The following is a 26,197-nucleotide window of genomic DNA, read 5'->3' as shown; positions in this document are numbered from 1 at the left end:
GTGACTTCTCCCATTGCATGTGGTGAAGCCTTCTGCTTGCGGTGGATTCCAGAAGACAGACAGAGGGTATGGAAAGTGGGGATATGGGAGGATATCGGTGAAGTCCCTTATGCACACACACATGAAAATGGACCACTGAAACATAATGATATTGTTTTAATATGGAGAGGGACTATTAAAGGAAAGGGAGAGAGCGACTTTGATGGGGTACAGCATAAGAATACTATAGTGGAACCTCTCTGTACAACTAATATGTGCAAATTAAAAGAAAACCAGAAAAGTAAACGAAAATGGGGTTGTCTCACACCCACCCTTTGCCTGTTATGCAAAGGGAACTCTAGCTGGGGTCTCAGTTGCTGAGAGAATGGAGGAATGGTGGATCTGTGGCTGACAGGGAGAGAAGCAAGAAGAGAATAAAGCCCTGAGGAATACCTTCCAACAGGACCAGTCCGTGGGAATAAACACCAGAAACATCTGCCTTCCCCTGTGTGCCACAGGAAAGGTGAATTTACCTCTACAAGGAGAGCATATTTCTTCCTTATCAGAAAAGAATCAACCTTACATTTTAATTTCTTCTCAGTCCTATCCTGACTGCCTCTTGTTTCAGAGTTGTGAAACAGAGTTCTGGGCCATTCCGGGTTCTATGGAACATCAAAGAAAGTGATCTGTGAAGGGAGGGGTTAGATTCCTGAAAGCTAGGATGGTCCTGTAATAAGGAGTTCTTTCTCTAACAGATAAACACCCAATTTTCTAACTACAGGCCATCTAAGAATTGCACTAAACTTTCTCAGATATTTGTAGGTTCAGCACTGGGTATAGAAGTGTAGTCAAAGTGTATGTACAGAAGGAAAAAGACATATTCAAAATTGTTAACAGAAATTATTCTTGGAGGATGGAAGAGAAGCAGCAGCAGGAATCTCCCTACCTAAACAATAATTGTGCCAGCAAAATCTATTTGAAAGAACAATCTTGGGTTTCTGGGGTCTACTAAAGGCTTGAGCTGTCCAGCAGAACCTTAAAAGAAATTATAATTTGTTTTGTTAACTTCAGCAGCTCCCACTTCTGTATCCCTAGCATCTTGATAGGCTACTCTGCATGTATTCTGGAGTAGAATGTATACAAAACTTGCAGAAGCTAAATTGGAATAAAACACAACTAAACAAACAAACAAAAAAAACCCAAAGCTGGTGCTGGTGGCTTACACCTGTAATCCTAGCTACTCTGGAAGCTGAGATCTAAGGACCATGGTTTGATGCAAACACAAGCAGCAAAGCCTATGAGACACAACTCCAATTAACCTGCAAAAAGCCAGAAATAAAGAAGTGGCTCAGGTGGTAGAGTGCCATCCTTGAGTGAAAAAGCCAAGCAAGAGCAGGAGAGTTTATAACCTCATTACTGGCATGATAAAAAAATAAAAATAAAAAGCAACAGAAAAAAAATCTGCCCTGGAAATATTGGAGATCTGATAGCCCTTGGCTATGTCTAATCAGAGATGCAGATAAAAAGTAAAGGGCCTGGTGGTGGCAAGCCCCTCTCTTGTTGGCTGATGGGATGTCTAAAGAATTTTTTATCTTTATTTTTCTTTTCTATTTCTTTTTTTTAGAAGTCAAGCATTAAAGAGTAGGACATTTGAAGGTAACTTCATATATGAGGGAAATTAGATAGTTATGTAGACCCAGGGAAAGGCACAGACAGGCTCAGGAAACACCTGAGGTCTCAGGTTGACAGGCTGATTCTTAGCCCAGAGACAACCTATAGGAATCAAAGAATAAAAATGATCATCAAAAAGTACCAGGAAACCCCTGGGAAAGAGGAGAATCTCATTTTTCAGGGTTATTGAGTTATTTGATTCAGACATAGAGTTTTCAACGGAAAAAAAATTACAAATTAGACAAGGAAATGGAAAAGAATAGCCCATTCAAAGAAAAAATCATCACCAAAAATTATCTCTGAAAAAGATAGAAACTAACAAAGGCTTTATAACAACTGTCTTAAAGATGTTCAGAGAGCTCTATGTGGAGTCTTTTGAGAAACCTCCATACTACTTTCCAAAGTGGTTGAACAAGTTTACACTCCCACCAACAATGCAGTAAGGTTCCCTTCTGTCCACATCCCCTCCAGCATCTGTTGTTATTAGAGTTCTTGATTCTAGCCATTCTAACTGGAGTGAGGTGGTATCTCAATGTTGCTTTGATTTGCATTTCTTTTATGGCTAGGGAGGTTGAGCATTTCTTCATGTGTCTATTGGCCATCCTTCTTTCCTCTTCAGAGAACTTTCTCTTTAAGTCTTTAGCCCACTTATATATTGGGCAGTTGTTTCTTTGAAGAATTGTTGTAGGGGGATTTAATTTTTTGAGTTCCAGGAGATGGTGACAAAAAAGCCAAGAAAATGATGTATCAATGAGATGGAAGTACCAGTAGAAACAGAAACAAACAAAAAAAAGAAATTCATATTTCTTATGGAATTTCTAGGAGGCGAGGAAAGGAGTAGAAAGATATATAAAGAAATAGTAGCTGTAAAATTTTCCAAAAAATTAATGAGAAGCATGAATATAAACATCCAAGAAGCTCAATAAACTCAATTAACTGAGATGCCAAATACTACAGTGAATTCCCTTTCAACAATATACATTTTTGAAAAACTGAACCATCAGAATGCTGGTGGCTCATATCTGTAATCTGTAATCATATCTGTTCAGGAGGTTGAGATCTGAGGATCTTGGTTCAAGGTCAGCCCAAGCAGGGAAATCCATGAAGCTCTTTTTTGTGTGTGGGTTGTGGGGTTTTTTTTGGCGGGGGTGGGGGGGGCGGTGTTATTTTGAGAGGTTTTATTTTTTTTTGGTGCTTGTTCTGGGGCTTCAATGCAGGGCCTGGACATTCAAGCCTGGGTGGTGTCCCTGAACTTTTCTGCTCAAGACAACTTGAGCCAGCTCCACTTCCAACTTTTTTTTCCCCACTTCCAACTTTCTGGTGATTAACTGGAGATAAGAGTATCACAGTGTTCCCTTCCCAGCTTGACTTTGAACTTCAATCATCAGATCTCAAATTCCTGAGTAGCCAGAATTATAGATGTGAGGCACTGGTATCCAGCTGTCCAGGAAACTCTTATCTCCAATTAAGAAACAAACGAACGGAAAAAAAAAAAACTGGAAGTAAAGGCTCAAATGGTTCACTTCCAGCCTTTAGAGGAAAAGCCAAGGGACAGCGCCTACATTCTGAGCTCAGGCCTTAGTATTGATCTGTATACACACACACACACACACACACACACACACACACACACACACACACACACACACACACACACACACACACACACACACACACACACACACACACACACACACACTCAAACACTCAAAAGGAAAGGCAGAAATGTAAAAAAAAATAAAGTCCTGTCCCTGGGGACATAAATGGGCTCCTAGAAGGGATAGTGAATGGAGAGCATAAAATTTGGCAAAGTACTTGACATTCATATATGAAAATAGACCAATGCAACTTGTTGAAATTGCTTTAAGGGATGACAGCTGTAGAGAGTGTGAGTAGAATCAAGATTCCTTGTGATCATACATGGAAAAACCATAATAAAAAAAAATAACAGGGCTGGGAAGGTGGCTCAGCGGTAGCTTGCCTTGCATATATGAGGCCCTGGGTTCGATTCCTCAGCACCACATAAGCAAAAAAGAAAAAAGCCGGAAGTGGTGCTGTGGCTCAAGTGGTAGAGCGCTAGCCTTGAGCTGAAGAGCTGAGGGACAGTGCCCAGGCCCAGAGTTCAGGCCCCATGACTGGACCCCCCACCCAAAAAAAATATACCATCTGTTTCTTATCTCACTTTATCTCTTTTTTCCACCCACAATCTCCTGGGTAAAAATCAGCTCATTACATATGATGGGACCTTCTCTCCAACCTTACTGACTTTGCAAGAGATAGGAAAAGCTGCAGAGTTCACCCCTGCCACCTGTGTTCCAATCCTACCCACTAACACCTCCCATGTTTTCACAGCTATCTCTAAAGACACTCCGGTGAGAAGAGGGATGAAGCCAAGGTCCCCGGATTCTGTGCAGCAGGGATGAGCACCCCCAGGAGAATGTGTCAGACTCCAGCCATCACGAGCTGTACTCAGTCCACATACAGGCTCTGAGCAGAGCGTTTATTTATTGTAAATATGTGGTTTGCATGAACGTTAGCCATTTAGACAACTTTTGAGTCGTACTTTTAAAGACAGTCATCATCACTTCTCCATTTTTTTAAAGCTTCTTGACATTTTTTTTTGTGTCTGTACATAGAGCCTTGTCCCACCCCATAGTGCCCATTCTGTGATTGTAAATACGCTTTCAGGCTGGCCCGCGCTAGATTCTGAACCATTTTTAGAGCATCCTTTAGTTACAAGTTACTCCCAAAGTCCTAAGTATCCACAACAACCTCTCATTGGCATGACTTTATATTCTCATCACACCAACTGCAAAATCAGACCAAATAATGCCTTATCAATGATGCAGCTCAGAGAAAGTAACGTGTCCCCCACACCCTAACCGCGCCGTGCAGCCTCCGGTGAGTGAGATGCCAAGTCTCACTTCCACTTCACAGTACAGGGATGACTTTTTGCTGACTAATGTAAATATTATTGCAATGTAAAAGGCAGGAGTGGGCTTGGTCCCTTCAAGCCTTCCCCAGGGCCCCTTTTTGTAACTGAATTATCCTACAAGTAGCCAATGCTCTTAACTGTTTACAGCGCCACCTAGTGTCCTCATCTCCATCACTCTCTTCCCGTCCCTCCAAGTTCCCAATCCCACCCTGGGAAGCTTGGCTTTATGAGATTTCAGTATTCGTTTGCCCCTTCAGGTAAACAAATACAGATGACCTGTGATTATGGGAAATTATTCATTGTATTCCAGAAGTCTCCCTCCCCATCTTTTCATCCCAAATGCAAGATTTCCATGCACAATGTGACGTGGAAACGCATGGAAGGAAACATCTCAAAGAGCTGACCCTTGTGAAACCTGAAGCACCTCAGAACAAATGGAGCTCCTTTCTAAGCTGAAGAACAAAACTGTCCTGAAAGCTCCCCCGGGGCCTTGTGCTGGGTCCCAGGGTGTGTTGGTGTGCCCAGGGAATTCAGCTGCTCTGCATGTGGAAAGGGTTGGGGGAGGCAGGCACTGCTCCTCAGACCCTTTCTTTGAGCCTCAAAGGAAGTGTGCAGGTTCCTTCCTGTTCACCCTAAAAGTTCCCATCCATTAAGGTGGGGAGGCTATGCCACAGAGAGGAGAGAAAATAGAAGGGAACAGACTGATCTCTGGGCTGTGCTCAAAATAGCTACAGATGAAAAGAAATCAGGGAGGAGAGCAGTGAACAATCACTAGCTCAGAACAACCCACTCACACTCATACCTGAAGCCTAGCAGGCCCGAGCTAAGCCATCCAGGAAAGGTGAAGAAACATGTAGCCAATGGGACTCCAGACACCAGGCTGTTTGTTGTCCAGAACAAGGACTAAGGCAGTGTCCTACATTGATGTCGTTTCCTTGACCCAGGTAGGAGAAACAGCCACGGTCAAGTTGCCATCTCTGTGGGGGGTGACTCAGGCCAAACTGTAACAGCCAAATCAATGGAAAAGGCCTCTTCGGGCCTTTTGTGTTCTTGATTTGTATTGTTTCTGGAAGTTCTCCAAAAGGCCAGAGTTTATTCTAACAGTACCCACTCCACTTTCCTCTCAGTTGTGTAGAGTAAGTCCACATGCTTTAATCATCCCGATGAAGACAGCCCTGCACAATGGCAATTCCAGTTTTGGAGTAGACTGCCTCCCTTGTTCATGTTCTGTACCTCTGGATAGAAATTAAAGCAAAACTATCTAAGGACAGAGGAAAGAAATGAGCAGAAACCAAAAAAAAAAAAGGCAAGTAGGGAGAAATCTCAGGAATCCAACATCACATCTCTCCTCCAGACCTATCACTGAACCCACGGCCCTCTGAGCTCCTGCTGGCACCCTGAGCTCCTTCCAGAGTGTACAGACTGAGCCTTGACTATGAACTGGGGCCAGGGCATTCCCCACATCCCTCCCTTCTACCACCTTGTAGTCTGTGATTCCCCATGTTTCACTGTATTTTATATTTATTGATGTCTCCCTCTGCAGATTCATTTCTTTGTACCTAATAAAGTTGAATAAATGGAAGTGTTTCTGGTCATTTCCTTATAAAACCCATTTGTAGTTACCAGTACTAATTTAAGTTAGATTTTTAAATTGATATGTAACAAATGCACATGGGTACAGGATATGGTATGATGTTGTGGTATATGTATATACTGTATAATGATCAAAGTTGAGTAATAAAGATTAGGAGGACTTCTAGGAATGCCAAAGCAAAAGAAAATGCTTGTTGTAATACACTGTTTTAGAAATAGGGCCTTACTCTTTTGAGCTAACTAACTTAAGTGTGTTGGGAAAAGTCAAGCAAAGGAACAGAAAACTTTTTCAACTACATCTTTGAAAGTAGATAGCTATTTATTAGCTTTATAACTATAGGATGGACAGTATATTGCTTATAAATTTTGCTTAGTTGTGTTTAAACTGAACAACTTTCAACCTACAGTGCACATTTCCACTCCATAATGCAGCAAATTCCTCAAAAAAGCCTCCTTTGTGAAGTAGAAACAGCACACACACACACACACACACACACACACACACACTCACACACACACACACACACACACACACACACACACACACACATGGGGGGGAGGAGTTGGTTAGTTATTTAGTTTGTATGTCAGTTCTCAGGGCCTCATCATAATGTTTTAAGTGGACACTGTAGCCTAATACAGAGGAGATGAAGTTCATCCACTGTTTAAGCTGACTTAGAACTAGAACTTGGAAAGATCTGAATCTCTGCTTTGTCTCTTATAAGTTTGGAAATAAAAATTAGTCTGTGCCGCAGTTTCCTTGCCTATCAAATGGTGACAAGAATGTGCACCTTCCCATGTAACTGTAACCGCTCTGTATGGTATTTTCACAATAAAAAAAAAAAGAATGTGCACCGCTTATCACGGTGCAGATACACAGGCATACTACACACTGAGGAACAACCAGTTTGTATGTTTCATGCTAAGTCACAAACGTGTTCCATTTAGATGTTTGCTGAGCTGGGCTGGCCACATTCACTTGCTCTGCTACTAATAGCAAAGTCAGCGCAGCAATGAAGGTTTATCGATGTTCCAAAAACAAACCTCATCTAGAAACTCATTTTAAAGGTAACTTCTTTGCGTGTGAATGAGTTAAGGGAATGACTGGCTTTTCCCACATTTGTGGAGGCACAGATCGGCTCTTGAAGGACCCAAAAAGCCAGTGTGAATAGGAAAGAAAAGCAAGGATTCAAGACAGTCTACAAAAATAAGATATAAAAATCAAAGTCGCTGACATTGGCAGATGGTGAAAGAGGCACCTTTTAGGGAGTTGAGCTGAGGAGAGACACCCCCCTCCCCCCCACACACACCCCCAGGGATGAGGGGAATAGCTTCATGGAAAGAGCTGTAGACTCCAGGAATAGGTTAATCTTTTTTTTGTCACTGTTAACAAAAGACCTGTGAAGACAACTTAAAAAAAGACTTTCTTTTGGTTCATAGTTTCAGAGGTTTCTATCTATGCTTGGCTGGCTCCATTGTTTGTAGCCTGAGATGAGACACAACATGAAGAGAGGGTGTGGTGGAACAGAGCTGCTTGACTGAAGCATCCAGAAGCCAAAAGAAAGGAACTAGGGACCAGATCTAGCCCATGAAAGACACGACCCTCAGCAACGCACTTCCTCTAATCAGCCTCTGCACTCCACACTTTCCTTTGCCTCCCAATAGTCCATTCAATAATGAATCAAACAGTGGATGAGCCTCTTGGTCAGATCCGAACCCTCATGACCCAAGCACCTCTCAATGTCTAGATGCACAAGAGCCACACATCATCCTTTTAGGAGATACTTCATATCTAAATCCTAATAATGAGAAAATGGGAAATTCCAAGAGGTCTGAGTGCATCCGTATCCAGCTCGTTTTCAACTAATTTGTGTGTATTCCTGGACATGTAATTGTTGGATCGTATGTAGTTCCATGTGTAATTTTTTTCACACCCTCCATAGGATTAGTAAACAGTGGATATACTACTTTACTTCTCACCAACAATGCACAAGGGTTCCAGGTTTTCCTGGTCTCCAGTTAAGCCAGCACTTAATGGCTAGTTTGTGATTTGAGGTTTTTTTGTTTTTTGGGTTTTTTTTTCATTTTGTATTGTTGTTTTAGAATGAATATCCCAATGGGTCTGAGTTGATTATCGTAGTTTTTGAGTTTAGTTTTAAAGAGTGAGTTTATCCAAAAATTAGTACATAATGCAGAAAACTGTTGAACTGTTTGAGATTTCTGAAGATTTCAGTGAACAAGACACATTCCTGTGTGCATCTCCTGTGTATGCCTGATTGCACTCATGAAACACACAGTAGAAAAGGACAACAGACATTCATTTCAGTTATCTTTATTGTATGTTTGATGCATTTAGATATAATCCCAAAGGCAAGCGTTAAGACAGGGAAGCTATCTGGTTTGTAGATACTTGTACAAAAGATTGTTAAAGACTACAGACTGGAAACGGAACAATTTTATATTATTCCCTGCCAATAACATTTTCCAGCTAACACATTTAAATTCTCACAACATGATTGCATATACATATATATATATATATGCATATATGTTCCCATGAAAATTCTGCATATGACATTTCAGGGTGGTCGGTGTCAATTAGGTAAAGCACATTTGCCACACATCACAGAAGGGGATCAGGAACTTAAGACTGTGTGGAATGAAATCCCACACCTACAGGAAGCATAAGGTAATGTAGGACAGCTGACCTACTGCTCCTTCTCTTCCATTTGAGCATGTCCAGCAGAATGGGTCTACTCCCTTTCCCCTCCCTGTGACTTCTCCTAAAGCTAGAGAGCACAGGTGAAGATTTTTCCAACAAAACATGGCTGGCTCTCCAGTCAAGAATTCAGTGAATAGTTTGATGATTGACAAATTGGCCCTACCTTGCTAGCCAAGTTATATGTCACCTATACCGGTGTGGGATGGCATCAATTAGGACCAACCAAAAGTAATTTGCTTGGTTGACAATTACTTTTTATACTTACTGACTCACCCAGCAGGAAAGGGTCTTTACTGCTAAGATCTAATAGTCACATACCTGCCCTGTTAGTTTGTAAAGTAGACTCCTAATAATAGCACTGGGTCTTACATGGTTGGGCACGAAGGAATCTCCATAATGTTTATCATATTCTTATTCTATCTAAACATGACTATTTCTGTTTTGCTAATTTATTGTAAGTAGAGCATCTGCCCTTGAACATAAAGTCTGTTTTCCTCTATAGTAAATCCCATCTACTAGACGGACTAAGGTTAGGTTTTAAGGGGAGGGAGGTGGGGGGGGGGAGTTCTGTCTCTTATGTCCATGGCTTCTTTCTGCACAAAGCATGCACAGGCACCCCTACCCCCGTCTTAATAAACACACAATTGGTATTCTAGAAAGCTATTTACACATAATGACTTTTGAACATTATTTTTGTATTTAACCCTGAACTTTATTTTCCTCACATTGCCTTCAGAAAAGTAATCCTTGGTCAAGAAATCATCCAAGTGATAAGATTTCTTCAAAACATAATCTGCAGGGAGCATTTCAAAATACTTCCTACAACTGTCTATTTGAAATCTAGCATAGTTCCAGCTCTTAAGCGGATAAAGTCATTGTAAACTCACACAACCACATTAGCAGATTCCTAGCCCTCTTCTTGCCTTTCTCAACTTATTCCAATGCACAAAGAACTTGTCCACTGCCGTTGTCTGAGGCTTGATGGTATGCAGGCCACGTATATTTCCTAATGGGAGAAATCAGGCCACTTATATTTCCTAATGGGAGAAATGGGGCTCAGAAATCATGCTAGGCTGTCATGGAGGGCCACTCTGCCCTCTAGTGTTCATGCTGAGACAGCACAGTTATGATGTACAGTGTCAGCCAAGACAACTCTCAAGATTGACCTTTCTCTGCCAGGTTTGACTAAGGTCAATGTCCAGCATCAGAAGTAGTAATTGTGTTTCCTACCATACAACTAGGCAGTTGGAACTGTATCTGTCACCTTTGCCACAGTGACGAAAGAAGACTTCTGTAATTTATTCTCACTAGACTTCTCAGCAAACGCTGATTCTCCTTAGCTCTCTGGATATGTTATGTATGAAATGTTTCCCAAACAGGTGGAGGTTGGACCACACAGTGGGATCTCACAATGGTGTTCTGTATCGAGTTGTTTAAAATAGCTCAGCAGACGGGCTTAGGAGGAAACAGGGTCTCCTACATCCTCCTTAAACCTCAGTCATCCAACCTTAGCTACTACTGTAGATAGTCAGCATGGCCGCTGCACCTCAAACCCTCAATTCAACAGCAGAGAAAGCCCAGGGAAATCTGTCGAAAGCACTCAGCAATAATTAGCCATCACTTTGAATAGCAGTGAACTTCCAGCTGAAGTATTGTCCCCATTTCTCAGTAGTTACAAAACTACTGAGCAAAAAGCTCATACCTATACCCCCCCTACAATCACTCTTCAAATAGGGTTGGTAGGAAAAAAAATTAAAAAGAAGATATTCAGGTAAAACCCTTGATTTTCAATGTTCCTATCTGAGGCTGGGTTGTTGCTACCTGCACTGCTGCTATCTTTTAGGTTAGACAGTCACTCACCCTGGGTCGTTTTGGAGACAACTAATAAAGTGTTTCCATGTGCAGTGTCCTGCCATGGATGAGCATAATTAGGCTCAATGGCAGGCTTCCGCTAGGTGCTCATAGATTTTTATTGGTCATTTTTTGCCTGTCTCTTGCCAGCTTCAGAGTGACCTAGTGTTTCAACAGATGGAGGTAAACACCCAACTCTCCTTCCAGCCGCTTCAGTCACCTGCTTGCCGCTGTCTGCAGGCGCAAGCTGGGCAAGGTGGGATATGAGGATATTATGGGGATGGCCAAGGAAATCAGCTGCTTTACACACCAATCTGTGGAATGCAAAACAAGAGCAGAAGGCCTGAGGCTGAGCTATCATCCTGCTGAGAAACGCTCCTTCAACCATCTGTCGCCTGCGTGCCCTCTGTCTTCCCAGGGCTAAGCACACTTGGTCTTCCTTGTTTGCTTTCCTATGTTCTCAGGGTGAGTCACAGTAGTGATGGTGAATGATAATGTTGGAAAAGTAGAGACCACTAGGATTCTAGCTACTTGAATAGAGACCTAAGTACGTAAGGGGGGTTTTTGTTTGTTTGTTTCCCTTATTAGCTGCAAGTGACAGCTGTGGAGGGTGGAACTATGCCGCAAATCGATCTGGAATCACTTCTAAACAAGGCTGCATCCAGGCAGCAGCTCTGTGCTGTGTAGGGAAATCAGTTGCCCTTTGGGGGTAAAACATGGTGATTTGGGAGACTGTGAAGAAGAGTCGTTTCCAGCTAATACCAATACCCAGCTCTTGTGCATGTGGAGCCAAGTTGGGGTCCAGTGCACATGGACACAGCTGGTGAAGACAAGTCCTTCGGGGTTTCAGCACTGGGATGGAGCCAGAACTGCAGAAGGACCCAATTGGTTCCCTCCCAAAGGCTTTGTTCCCCAGGACACACCTGTAGACACCATCCTCTATATATAGGCCCTTGCTCCAGCAAAGGGAAACTGGGAGCTCTCCCTGACACACACACAGAGCCCCTTATGCAAACAAACACCTTTTGTACTAGAAGAAACAAGTACCAAGAAAAAGACTAAACTTTCAAAAGGTCTTACTTTCCTTACAGACTCGGCCTTGCAAAGCACGTCTTTCCAAGTTCAATGAACTCTAGCATCCTTGAAAGAGGCTAATGTGCCCACTGTGACTGAAATACAAGAAGAGCAACTTCAAACCCATAATTCATCATGCCACAGAATGACAGGCGATGGAGATACATGTTACTTAGCAAAGGAAGGGGACAAATATGCAGCAAAGAGGATGTTTGGAGACACACGGGATCAGCTTGATCTGGCTTCAGAACAAGAGGCCACATCTTTTTCTCATTTTGCTCACACAGAAGAGTGATTTGTTTTGCTGGTCATTTAGTCAAATGGGACATGTTAAATAAGAAGAGAGAAGAGCTGCTTACTTCACTTAAAGAACTTAATCTCCGTGTCAACACAGTCATAGAAAAGGTCCCCCATCTCAGCAGAGTCTGGAGGGTCGGGGCTGCTCAGTATTTCCTCCATGGCTTCCAGACCTTGCTTTTCCAACTCCAGCATGGTCTTCCTCAGTGTGCGGCCCTGCTCCTAAAGAAAGACACAGCAGCTTCACATGTGAGCAAAGCCACAGAGGTTGCAGTAGAAAATACTGACAGCGCTGGGAATCCAGCTGATTTCCTTCACACAGACCTGTCCACGGCCCACGCAGCTGCCACCAACACGGTTCTAGAACTGGCCTGCTCAGAACACTTACGCAGTTCCCCGTTGTTCAAGGAAAAAAAAAATCAGACTCCTGAATGCACTGAGTGCACTCAGTGAAGGTCTTTCTTAGCTGACCTCCTGCCAGGCATATCTCTCCTCTCCAGCCATGAGTGAACTGTATTCCTCCAGCCTGTTGCTACACAGGTGACTTTGCCCTTTGAAAGGTCCTTCCCTGTCTCAATGTTGGGTCAGCTTGTGTCTACCTTCATTCCTTGCTGGCAGACCTTTCCTCTGGAACCTCCATGGTTCAATGCCTTTACCCCTGATAGGGTCACCAGGCTCCACCAGGTGACAGCTGTCCTATATGGCTGCGTTCCTCACTAGATCATAAAATCTAGAAAGCAAGAACTGGGTTCACTGCTGCCTTCCGATGACTAGGATACTGTGAACATTCTCAAAAGGCATTTATTGAAGGAATAAATAGCTCACTGAATGAACTATGCCATGTCTATTTTAAGTCACTCTTTCTGAGATGGAAAGACTTCGTCTTCCAAGTGGGACTCACTCATGTATGGTACACCACAGCGAAAGCTTTCATTTGCCCAATTTGGCCCAGAACTGAGAAGATGCTCTCCCATCTGTCAACCACTTCCTACTGCTGCCTTCACTCAAAGGAAGAGTCATTTTTTAATAAGTTTTTTTATTGTGAAAATACTGTACAGAGGGGTTACAGTTACACGAGCCAGGTAATGAGTACATTTCTTATCGAGCATTGTTGCCTTCTCCTTTGTTTTTCCCCTACCCTCTCTTCCCTCCCACCTCCACAACTACACTCCTCCTGCCCCCACCCCCAGTCATTTCTAAAGTTCCAAACTTCCAACCTCTGCCAGGCACGGACAAGTAAGTTTGTGATATCCTTTTCTCCAATTAACCACCAAAACACCAGAATTAGAGCTGTGGCTCAAATACTAGAGCACAGCCTTGAGCAAAAGAAGCTCTGGGACAGCATCTAGGCTTTGAATTCAAGTCTCAGGACCAGCCAAATATATATGTATATGTATATGTATATGTATATATGTGTGTATATATATATACATATATATATATATCCCTTTCTGCCTGTACATTCTCATTCTCCCAAGATACCAAGATAAGACCCACTGACTGACATTTTTAGTCCTTTGGAGTCTTTGTTTTATTTGGTTTCAAGATACTGAATAGGAACAGCAGCATTCTAGAAAAGGTCTTGAAATCTGACTTTCTGGGAGACTGGTGTGGTCAGAGAGGAAGGAATTTGATAGCTGCTTCCATGTTCCTTTCTTGCTGACTTAGTCCCTTCCCTGGCCCCCACCCAGACTCACCTGGTCACTTTCGATGACAGCACGTGCCCATTCATGGGCCTTATACAGCTCATGCCGGCGATCTGGTTTCTCCTGGAACCGAGGCTCCTTTTTGGCAGGATCATCGTCCCCAAAACAGGGAGACTGTGCTTTGGGAACAAGTTTCACATCATCAACAAAGATGAAAGGCTTGAAAATGGACCTGGAGAGAAAGGACAGCTGCTTCAGCCAGATAGAGCTTGAGACTAAGAACACGCAAGCAATGGTCCTTTTATTCGGCACACACACTTCCTGAGCCAACTTAGACTTAGCAGTGAGTAGCCAAGAGACTAGCCAAGAGAGATACAACTACTTGTTTTGGTAGCTATCATCCATGTACAAGCTGAAACATGTTCTACTTACAAGGAGACAGCAAAATAGATTTTCTCTGTTCTGGGACTACCACAGGAGAGGATCCTTTTAGTTGTATAAAGTAAGGCAATTAAATGTGCAGTATTCTGGGACAAGAATCTTTAAAGCATTGCCATCAACTATAGCTATCTGGGTTTTAAAAGGTTTTCACACACCATTTCTGGAAAGGGAGGATTTTGTGGTTTTGCTTCTGAAGTACTACATTATTGAAAAAATTGTGATCTCTTGCATGGACTCAAGGAGAGCAGATTAAGACACATGGCAGCAAAGGATCCCAGAAGCCCCAAAATGGACAGGTCTGAGAAACAGAGTCTGGTTCTATATGTAAGCTAGTGCTGCTCACAGCAGGGGATGGAAGTCCCAAACTCATTGACTCAGTTCTGCTGGCAGGATGGATATGCCTTAGGGGAAATGGTGTATGCAGGCTTATATGCATGCATATACTTGGGTAAGTGTGCGCACACACACACACACACACACACACACACACACTCCAAAAGAGTCATGCAGCCAGGTACCAGTGGCTCATGTCTCTAATCCTAGCTACTCAGAAGGCTGAGATCTGAGGATTGCAGCCTGGGCAGGAAAGTCCATGAGATTCTAATGTCCAATAAGTTACCAAAAGAAAAAAAAATCTGGAAGCGGAGCTGTGGCACAAGAGGTAGAGCACTAGCCTTGAGCAAAAGAAGCTCAGAGACAGTGCCCAGGCCCTGAGTACAAGCCCCAGGACCAACCGCTTCCCCCACACAAGAGTCATGCACACAGAGTGAGTGGGGTGTGCCCACTGGGGAGAGAAGCTGATCCCCCCCTCTCTGTACCCAGAGGCAGTATAGGTGGTTCAGGAAAGGCACTCCAGGCAGGCCCACCTGCTATCAGCCATACCTCAGGCAGCACCCGCAATAATGACGAGAGCGGGAGACCCTCACACGCTTTGTGTGATCATCCCTTTGTTCTATTTGGACATTTCTTTCTTTGCTTAATGGGTACAGCATGGCACATTCCAAGGAGCCTCGGGGAGGTGAAAGGTGAGCTGGGATGTTTCCCTCTCATCCCTGAGGTAGGCGGAGCTTGAGGCAGCCAGGGCTTCATCACAGAACTATTCCCAAGATCTTAAAAGGATTAGAAAGCAGTCACCCTAGCAACCCAGCTGTGTCATTGGACTTGCAACATCGGCATCCCTGGGGACATCAGGCCCTGCTCCATCCTGATGAATCAGAGTCTGCATTTTTTTTAGCAAGACCCCAGGCAATCGTACCATCCACATCCGAGGAGCACTGTCATGGACGGTGCTTATAAGAAGTAACACGTAGATTAATTATCTGACTCCCCTATGAGAAAGAGGTCTTGAAAGAAAAAAGACATTGGCCATAGCATGCTAAGCTGAGGCCCACACTAATATGACCTGAATGTCAAAGGTAGTGAGATCCCCACACTGGTAGAATATAGAAGCATAAAGACTCTACTATTTTCTACAGATTACATATATGCATAGGCATAGATAGATAGAGATCTCTTACATATGGGAGTACAAGGTGTGCCAGGTTGGGCCATCCTGTGTCCCTTTTCTCTGCTAGCCATCATCAAAGGAAGATTTCCCCAAGACCTAAGGAAGAACACATACTTCTCACTTCCCACAGCCTCTGAGAAACAAATCCTTCTTTTTCCCTCCTACTTCAAAATGTCTAAGCTGATTTAGATTAGTTGGGAAGGGAAAGGAAGAGAAACTAGACATGTGAGAAAAGGAAATAGAGAAAGAAAGAAAGGTGCATCCTGTGTCCAGCACAGAGATGGCATACAGACCACCTGTCTCTGAGTCCTTCTGCTCTCTGATAATATAGCCATATTTCCAATAGCAAACACCCTATTCTGAGGGGCTAGACAACACTGAGGTATTCCTGAAAGGTTAGGATACAACCTGCCACTGTCATCAGACAATGGCTTTGTAGGCTCCTTGGCTGGTACAGAGAATCTTTGGTGGGACAGGGATCAGGAAGGGCAAACCCTGCAGACTTGGGCCTGCTTAATCTATACATTCTCAGCTCTAGAGCTCTGCACTGGATAGGACCAGTAACAGCATGGCTCTCTCCAAGACAGAGCTGAGCTAGAGCCGGAGAGGAGATCTGTGGGACAGGGGTTCTCCACATCCACCCCGACCTGAGATGACCTTCTAAGTGGTTCATCTGTGGATCATTCCAGATTTACTAGGGCAATGTCACCTTAACTGCCCTGTCAAAAGTCACACGGGGTTGAGAACAAAATTCTTCTGTGAAAACTGTTGGAACCTTAGGAAGGAAGAAAACCAGTACTTTTGGAGTATAGAACAACCTGAGGGGTTAGGGCTAAATCTAGGTGTTTGGGAGGCTTTTGAAATCCCAAAGTGGAGAATGGAGAGAGACTGTATTAGAAAAACATGGAATGAAACTCAAGGAGAAGGTGTCCTAATTCCCAGGCCCCGCATTGTACTTACAGATGTGCAGACTGCACCCTAGATAGACCCAAAGGCTGTAAAAAGTTATGTTGAACAGTGCCCTCCCCCCATGCTTCTTCCAGGGAAAAGCAGGTGTCATCTGTGGAGATTATTGGAATTATCCAGATTGTAGAGTCTTGGGCAATCCAATTTAATCTCCCAAGTCTAGTACACTGGAAGAAGAAAAGGAAGACAAAATTCCAGAGGGAGGGAAAGGTAAGGAGGACAGGGAGAGAGGGAGGGAAGGAACAAAGAGAGAAATAAAGTCCCTTGTCTCTCTTGAACAGGCTACCACTAATCATAACCCCATTTTCCTAAAACTTTGTATACTTTATTTCCCCCCTTTGGTTGATCTACCCTGTATCTTGAATATTCGTAGTTTCATATATGTGAGGGCCTCTCAGGGCTGTGCTGGTCTAATAATTATCACTCTGAAAAAAAAACCCAAAACTCACCCAGCTTTATGATGCTCGTCAGTTGTTGTGGTGTAAAGACCCTATGTGGCCCATTTGAAAACAACAATAACATCACAGTCCATGGAGCTGGGCAGAGGAAGACACAAAATTCTCTTTGGTTCCATCAATCCCTAAAAATCTACATTTTATACTGTCTCAAAACACTAAGGTACCGCCCAGATATTCTCTCATTCACCCATTCTTCACATAAGCAAAGCTTTAACAAGTACTGATTCCCAGAAAATGTTTTCCCAAGATCAGAACCAGTTTACTGAAGGTGACTAGTATCATTATACCAAGGACTGAGGTATCAACGAGACTCAGCATGATACTAGTATGATGGAATATGCCTCTTTGATCAGTTTAAAAGACTTTTTCTTTTCCCTCAGTCATTCAAACTCTGTAGTTTGCAGCTTCTCCCAACTCTCAGTCTTACATGGTACCTGGTACATAGTAGGAGAGAGGGAGAAACAACCGAGAAAAAGGAAGGGGTGGATGTGGGAGTAAGCCATTTCAAGAAGAAGATCTGTAAGTAATGTGTCTGCATACACAGGACAGTGATGTGGTGAAGGAGATAGGATATAAGTATGGTGAAGTCCTTTGGTCATAATATCAACTGGAAGGGGCAAAACAGTCCTACTTTTTGCTCATAACCAAAGCTGAAAATGGTTGGAAGTGCTCTGAAACTATTCTCCTAATAGGAAAAACACCTAATTTTTTAGCACTAGCAGAAACAAGCTAAGATCTTAATTTCACTACCTAAAAAAATCTCCTAAGAGCCAGTAATTATGCTTCCTACTGACGAAATAAAAAATGTTGAACATGCCCAATTACAGAGAAACACTGAAATGTTGAATAGGAAGAAAAATAACCTGTGACAGCTTTATAGTCACAGTGGGAGAGAAGCCCATTTAATCATGGAAGATAAAGATGAATGTCTTCCAGAAGGGACTTAATCTCCTACAAGGTCTTTTCAATTATTTTAACCATGAATAATTTTCTTTTAAAATTACTTGAAATTTTCAAGTTTAAGTATCAGAAGACTACTTCTTAACACATTTATAAAATTGAATTAAGCCCTGTACTTCAGCCTGGGATACAAAATTCTTTTAGATGAGTGACCTGGTATTATGAAGCCTTTATCCTAACCAGAGCAGGTACTGGCGACCACAGAGTCAAAGGAGATTTGGCTCACTCTACTCCTTGAAAGGTTTCATAAAGAGCCATGTCCAAATCCCTTAGCAGACTATTACAGATGCCTTAAAACAGAACTCTCAAAGCCCCTCTGTACCCCTGTAGGTCAGCAGAATCCTCATACAATCCTACCAAGACATCAGACTAGGAGAGCAAGCTAGGCTCATCAAGGGAGAGGCCAGGATACCAAGGGGAGGAAGAGCCTCAAATCTGCTAGAGCAAAACATGAGTGGAAGTTAGAGCCATGGAACCCAGGGTTTGGAACTGGAGGGTCAATACCAAGAAAAAGTAGCTGAATTCAACACGTAAGAGCATCGAGAGAGGCTGCCAGGAAAACGGCTGCTTGACTCAGGCTCACTGTGAAGGGTTAGCAGAGGGACCGCATGAAAGTAGAAAGATGAGGGAAGGAAGTGAGACCAGAATCTCATTACCAGCCTTACCAATTAGAGGATGCACACCTGTAATAACCTTGTGCCATGCTACTTCATGCCTCTGAGCATTACTGACACATGTCATTCTTCTGTCTAGAATATTGATTCTGGATTTTTGTACCTAACAAGTTCCCACTCGTCCCATAACGCCTAGGGCTTGGAGACCCTTCCTTTATAAAGCTTTCCTTTCTATCACCTTATCTACAACCTCTTGAACACATCTCACCTCTAATACTCAACTAGCATGATACTGGTATGCAGCAGTTGCTTAGTGTTTACATGAAATAAAAAAGGTAAGAATAGTTTTTAACGTGTTCAATATAGAAAGATATATCGATTTCGGCAGTATTTTAAAAATGAGGGTGAAGTGTATGGATTTGTGCTTGACTAAGATGCATTATACTTATAAACTGATTTGTTGAATGGTAACTCCTTTGTATAATTACTAAAGAATAATAAAATATACTTTTTAAAAAATTAAAAAAAACAGCTGGGTGCCCATGGCTCATACTTATAATCCTAACAACTTAAGCTGGCTAAGATCTGAAGATCATGATTCAAAGCCAGCCATAGCCAGAAACTCCAAATGATTCTTATCTCTACTTACATACAAAAGGCCAGAAGTAGCTCCAGTGATAGACTGCTAGCCTTGAGCACAAAAAATGTACAGCACTCAAACCCTGAGTTCAATCCCAGGCCCAGAATTAAAAAAAAAAAAATCCCTAAACACAGAAAAAGTTGGGCTGGGAAGGTGGCTCAGTGGTACAGTGCTTGCCTTGCATGCATGAAGCCCTGGGTTCAAATCCTTAGCACTGCATAAGCAGAAAAAGCCAGAAGTGGTGCTGTGGCTCAAGTGGTAGAGTGCTAGCCTTGAGCTGAAGAGTTGAGGGACAGCACCCAGGCCCCACAACCAACAACAACAACAACAACAACAACAAAAACAAACAGAAAAAGTCACAGGCTATAAAAAGTCACAGTTACTGAAGAGGCTGAGATCTGAGGATCATGAATTGAAGCCCTCTCAGGCAGACAAATTAATTATCTTCCATTAATTATTTCCAATTAACCAACAAAAAGTTGGAAGAGGAGTTATGTGGTTCACATGGTAGAGCACCAGTCATGAAAGGGAAAGGAAGAAAGAAGGAAAGAAGGATGGAAAGGAAGGGAGGGTGAGAGGGGGAGAGAGAGAGAGAGAGAGAGAGAGAGAGAGAGAGAGAGTCCCCTAACTAGACACAATCAGGCTTATATTCTTGAAACTGTAAGAGAAGATGTTTGATCACTAAAGGAATGAAATTTAATAACAATAGATGCTTTGATGGTAGATTCAAAGGGTTAACAGCTGATATTCCAACAATGTCAAGTTTTCAGATATTAGAAATACCTAAAAACCACCAAAGAACCTACCAGAACAGAGTTTCTTCTGGGGCTATTCATGCTGAGGATCAGATAGACTTACCTGAAAGATTATGAGGTCCACTTTGAAGATTCTGATACATTACGTTTGGGTCAAGGTATCTGTATTTTTCAAAAATTTCCCCCTCCAACATAGTTAGAAACCACTGGATGATCATTTCTAAGTTACTGATGATGTGACCTGTAGATGTTGCCAGGGAGAGGGGATGCTATCTGGCTGGCAGATCAGAGCTGGTCTTCATAAATAATTGGTATTCATTATGACATCATTATTCATAAATAATGTATTCATATCACTTGATCCTCCCAACAAGCATATAGATGTAGGTGCAAGTGTTATGCCCACTGCACAGTTACAGAAGCTGAAGCTTACAGAAGTTTAGTAACTTATTCAGCTACTGGATAGCAGAGTTAAGATTCAGAATCCTGGCTGTTCATTCTAGAGATTTTTTTTTTCCCTGGTACTGTTGCTTGAACTTGGGGCAGAGGCACTGTCCCTGAGCTTTTAAACTCAAGGTTAGCACTCACTACTTGAGCCACACCTCCACCTCTGGTTTTTTGGTAATTAATTGGAGATAAGTCCCATGAACTTTCCTGCCCGAGCTAGCTTTGAACCACAATCCTCATATCTTAGCCTTCTAAGAAGGATTATATGCATGAGCCACTGGCATCTAACTAGAGCTTGGATTCTCACACAACATTGCTTCTTTGTTGAAGCATGTGGGAAGAAAGCAACTCCCTAAAATACAATGCCTTAAGGAAGTGGCAGTACACTTGCTAGATTGTTTTATTCAGTAACTCATAGAGGGGTATTCTGGTAAATCTTGGGAGTTCTTTTATCCCTCTTTCTCACCATGTTTTTTTTTTTCATTTTTGTATCCACAGATATATTATACTGTGGATACATTCATTACATATACCTAACAGCCATGTGATGAATTTAAAGCAGTTAGTTCCCATGACTATGATAAATACTAGGTAACTACAGTTAAGCGTCTCATCTAGGCAAAGCTGCTTGTGCTTCATTGCCATGTTGTGACCCACTGAAAAATGTGACCTTGCTGTCCAAAGGGAGTTCCCAGCCAGGAATTTAACATACACTTGCTAAATGAGGTATCAAGGGTAGTGCACTTTTTTTTTAACCTTCACAACCTTGTCTTAAACAAACCTGGAAGGATCTGGGGTCCCAGTGAAGTAGTGAATGCATGGCGAGCTTTTTCGCTGTGGCAGGACAGATACTATACTGGCCGTGGTGAGGAAAGAGTCAGAATCTATGCAGATTCCACTGGCTTTGTCTCGTAAGATGTTAATCATCGTCTGCGCAGTGATGCTTTCTGAGAAAATAAAAGAAAAAGAAGAGATGGGAAGAGAAAAGGTACCAATGATGGCAGGCTGCTAACCAAAACCCATTCTCTTGTTTCTCTTTTTACTGATAACTCCCCATGAAATGATAACTGGGAATATAATTACTCACTACAGGATATATTTCCCAGCCTCCCTTGTAACTAAGGCCATGTGATAAAGTTTAAGGTAAGCAGAAATGGTATATGTGACTTTGTGGTCACATCCACATTCTTTTCCTCCACTTTTCTCCATTCCAGTTGTCTGGAAGACACCAAAAAGTGGACCACAAATGCAGGCCCTGTGTTGAGGCAGAGTAAACCCAGTCCCAAACTGTCCAGATACCTGCACACAATAACATGAGAATGGAATAACTTCCATTTTTAAAGTCATATTGAGGGTCTTTGTTACAAGATTTAACTATACTAAGGCAATAACAATAGAACATTCATTTAAAAAAACGCAAGTGCAATCTACAGCATGTACTTTCTCTCCCTCTCTTTCTCCCTCTCATACACTATTGTTCCCTGAATATATTAGTAGAATAACTTCTCTGTAGTAAAATACACACACACACACACACACACACACACACTTAGAAAGAAAGAGAGTCCTTCAGTATATTCTGTGCCTTTAGACCTATTGGCTGAGTTCAGATGAATGGATAAACAATCATTTTACTACATAGGATCCTATTCATGTTCTCCTCTGGCTATAATTCTTTAAATTACTTGGCCAAGTGTAGTTGCTTACTGCAATCGCCACCCAATGGAGGCTGAGTCTGGAGAACTTCAAGATCAAGGTTAGCCTGGGCTACATAGGAAAATCCACCTCAAGAAACAAACGTGTTGGGTACAGTAATACTGTAATCTTAGCTACTTGGAAGGCAGAGCTTGGAGATCAATGTTCTAGGCCATCCTAGAAATAAAAAAGTCCACAAGACTTCATCTCAACCAACCTCTGGGCTCAGAGGCTTGAAACTGCCATTCCCAGCAATACAGGGAAACACAAATAATAGGATCTCAGCCCAACTCAGCTGGGGCATAAAGTGGAAAACTATAGCAAGATAATCAATTTAAGGAGCTGGGAAGATGGCTCAGTGGTAGAGTGCTTGCCTTGTATGCGTGAGGCCCTGGCTTCGATTCCTCAGCACCACATAAGCAGAAAAAGCCGAAGTGGCACTGTAGCTCAAGTGGTAGAGTGCTAGCCTTGAGCTGAAGAGCTGAGGGATGGCACCCAAGCCTAGAGTTCAGGCCCCATGACCGACAAAAACAAAAAAACAAAAAGAATAATCAATTTAAAAGGGAGCTGGTAGAGTAACTCAAGTACTGTAGCATCTGTCTAGGTAAGCACAAATTCAAGCCCCAGTATTATCAGAAACACACAAACAGCCACAAAAATCACTCCTTAACATGTTTCTACAGGGAGGGATTTGTTAACACAATGAACACCATCTTTGCAAATCTCTATTTACGTCATTTCACATCTGAACTATCAAGTGTCTTGGATTTCTTCAACTATCGACTGTTCAAATTTCCTTACTTACTCTTAAATTACTATAGTGATCTGAATCAGAACCTATTACCAATAGGTTGTCAATATCTCATAAATGTTTTAATATCTGCCCATTTTTTCTCCTTAAATGTTACTTTCACCTTATGGATTGTTTTTTTCCTGTACAGTTTCCCAGTCTAGATTTTAGAGGTGGCATCTTCCAGTGTTTTCTTTTTCTTTTTTTTTTTAAGAGAGAGCGCGAACGCAGTCCCCCACTACCACAAATTTTGCAGTCGAGTTTCCCACATTTGGGGAAATCACAGGGGTCAGCACATGGCGGAGTGCAATGGATAAAGCCTCGCCCTGGGTAAACCACCTTCATGATGATGATATCTCCCCTGCCAACTAAGTATTCTTTTGTAACGTGTCTTCCATCCTCTGTCCCATGAACTAACAGCTACATAGGTTTTTTTTTTTTATCATATTTAGTGTTGATGTTTCATGATAAGTATTTAATTACTTTCATCAACTAGATCTATTTCAATTTGAAACACTGAAGTTTTTCTGAGGCCCACATTTAAATATTAATACTTTATTCACTCTTACTTAAGTTCTACAGCAAAAAAAAAAAAAATCAGAGTGTCATGCTAGATGAAGGAATTAGGAAACTTGTTCTTAAAGAATCAAGTAGAAGAAAATGTGTTGGGCTAATAATCTGTTTGTGTTACTCCAAGAACAATGTAGACTTCGGTCTCCATTCCCAGGTCCCTGTTGCCTCTGCTCAATTCTACCATGGCAGCAGAAAGGCAGTTGTAAACTATACATAAATGAATGAGTGTGCTCCGTGGTTTGAATATTTAATGTCCTCCAAACATCCATGTGTTGAATGGTTGGTAGTGGGTGGTATTACCTTTAGGAAGTTGGCCCTAGTGGAAGGTAGGCTATTGAGGGTGGGCTTTTGAAGGGCATTTGGTGACCTTGGCCTCTTGCTATCTCTCTATTTGCCTCTTGGTGGCTGTGAGAACAGTTCCCTCCACCATGATCTATTGTGTTGCCACATTCCTCGATGCAAGAGAGCCAATCATCCATTGACTGAAACCACATGCCAAAATGAAGTTTTCTTCCTTATAAATTGTTTCTTTCATATATTTTTGACATGGTGATGAAAAACTAACAGAATTTTGCTTACAAAACAAGTAGCTGTTGTTGGACATCATTTGCTAACATCTATTTTAAATGATCAGGGTTGGCTTATAAAACCTACACAATCAGTAAATATAAAATGTTGATCATCATTGGTTTTTGGAAAGATTTCCACTCAGGCACAACAATAATAAGATATCTAGCCAACACATTAATCTAAATATGGATTCTGATTAAGTCAGTAGATGGGCGGCAGACAAAGTTTGTGAACATAATTCAATACAACTCGTCAACTCAACAAAGATGTTCATTACACAAGGGACTCTACTAGCATTATAAAAGAGATTTCTCAAATGAATAAGAGATATCTCCACCTTCAAGACTCAGCAGGCTAATGGGGCTGGGAAAGAGGAAAGTATAATAATAAGGCAGATAATAAGTCTGTATATATGTATGTATATATAGATATAGATATAGATATAGATATAGAGAGAGAGATAAGAAGGATTTCAGTAAGTATCATAAAAGCAACACAATGACATTCATGTCCAAGGGAGAAATAACACCAGTAGAAATAAGAAACCTTCATGAAGGAGAAAGAATCATACAAAAATAGATACAAGTTGTCTGCCTGCCTGCCTATCACAGACCATTGGTACAAGTTGATCTTTATACACAAGGTCTAACGTCTATACAACTTGTCTATTCACCCTTCTAAACCCAGACCAGTACGCTAGAACAGTCACAAGACAAAGGGTAAAAGAAGGAAAATCATAAGGAAGAGACTCACCTTCTTGTTGTTCTAAGCTATCTTTGCCTGCACAGCAGTCAGGAAGATCATCAGCTGGAGAAAAAACCTGGGAAAAATTGAACTCATCCTCTCCCGTCCACCAGCCTTGACTCTGAGCATACGCCCTGAGTTCCGGGTGCTCTGCATCCATCTTAGTGGTGAGTGAAAGCCGGTTGCAGATGCATCTTACTCCCTCTGCAAAAAGTGTAAAAGTCAGAAAAGGCACTCACGAAGACATAATCAAGAATTTGATTTTTTTTGGTACCAGTCTAGGGCTTGAATTCAGGGCCTGGACACTGTTACTGGGTTTTGTGCTCAAAGTACTCTACCACTTGCACCACAGCTTTACTTCTGGCTGTGGGGTTTTTTTGTTTGTTTGTTTGTTTGGTAGTTAATTGGAGATAAGAGCCTCAAGGATTTTCCTACCTGGGCTGACTTTGAATGACAATCCTCAGATCTCAGCTTCTGAGTAGCTAGGATTACAGGCGTGAGCCACCCGTGCCCAACTCTACTCAATTTTTTAAAAGAGAAACACAATCCTTGGTCTTCATTATAGATGTCCTAAAAATGTTTACCCAGTCTTAAGTAGGCATTATCATATTTTAGAAGAGGAACAGTTTATTGATCTCAAATTTATAATCTCAATGAAATACACAGACCTTTCATTCTGACTAAAGAAACTCCAAACACAGTACTCAAAGGAAACATGGAAGGTTCTTTGAACAAGGTACAATATTATCAAGACTTAGAAATCTTTAGGATTCCTCCACAGAGAAGCTCTGCAGCATCCACAACCTCCTCCTTCCCACTGGGGTTCTCTTTCATCTGGAAAGACACTTCACACCACCAAAATACAAATCAGGCCAGGTGCCAGTGGCTCATGTTTATAATCCTAACTACTCAGGAGGCTGATATTTGAGGATTATGGTTCGAGGCCAGCCCAAGCAGGAAAGTCTGTGAGACTCTTATCTCCACTAATCTACTAAAAAAGCTGGAAATGGAGCTGTGGCTCAAGTGGTAGAGCACTAGCCTTGAGCAAAAGAAGCTCAGGGCCAGCACCTACACCAAATTCAAGCCCCAGGACCAGCGCGCGCGGGCGCAAGCACACACACACACACACACACACACACACACACACACACACACACACACACACACACACACACACACAAATCAGATACTTCTTCATTCAACTTTTTTTCAGTTTTCAACATTTAGAATATATTGTTAATAGTTGTGAATAATTTCAGAACAGTGTAG

General features: G+C 42.1%; 2 protein-coding genes and 1 non-coding gene across 4 annotated transcripts in view; 1 reads left to right on the top strand and 2 right to left on the bottom strand.

Annotated features, from left to right (window-relative positions):
* Positions 1 to 6,185, top strand: part of Wipf3 (WAS/WASL interacting protein family member 3) — an 81,256-nt gene extending 75,071 nt beyond the window's left edge. For both annotated transcript variants that reach the window (XM_069996023.1, XM_069996021.1), the window contains one exon: positions 4,003 to 6,185. In XM_069996023.1, the coding sequence (XP_069852124.1) occupies positions 4,003 to 4,026 (24 nt within the window). In that variant the 3' untranslated portion in view covers positions 4,027 to 6,185. The remainder of the gene's footprint in view (positions 1 to 4,002) is intronic.
* A 2,309-nt stretch (positions 6,186 to 8,494) lies between these two features.
* Scrn1 (secernin 1) overlaps positions 8,495 to 26,197 on the bottom strand; it is a 67,257-nt gene continuing 49,554 nt past the window's right edge. The window contains exons 5-8 of the mRNA XM_069996020.1: positions 24,938 to 25,132; positions 21,338 to 21,503; positions 13,820 to 14,000; positions 8,495 to 12,344 (exon numbers count right to left, since the gene is read on the bottom strand). Coding sequence (XP_069852121.1) covers positions 12,186 to 12,344; positions 13,820 to 14,000; positions 21,338 to 21,503; positions 24,938 to 25,132 — 701 coding nt within the window. The 3' untranslated portion in view covers positions 8,495 to 12,185. The remainder of the gene's footprint in view (positions 12,345 to 13,819; positions 14,001 to 21,337; positions 21,504 to 24,937; positions 25,133 to 26,197) is intronic.
* On the bottom strand, positions 23,252 to 23,417 carry LOC138810282 (U1 spliceosomal RNA). The gene has a single exon (XR_011367085.1). It is a non-coding gene; the product is annotated as a U1 spliceosomal RNA (small nuclear RNA).

Source organism: Dipodomys merriami, unplaced genomic scaffold (assembly GCF_024711535.1).
Source record: "Dipodomys merriami isolate MVZ:Mamm:240054 unplaced genomic scaffold, mDipMer1.0.p SCAF_5, whole genome shotgun sequence".
NCBI classification, from domain to species: domain Eukaryota; kingdom Metazoa; phylum Chordata; class Mammalia; order Rodentia; family Heteromyidae; genus Dipodomys; species Dipodomys merriami.
This window is presented reverse-complemented; position numbering and strand designations above follow the sequence as displayed.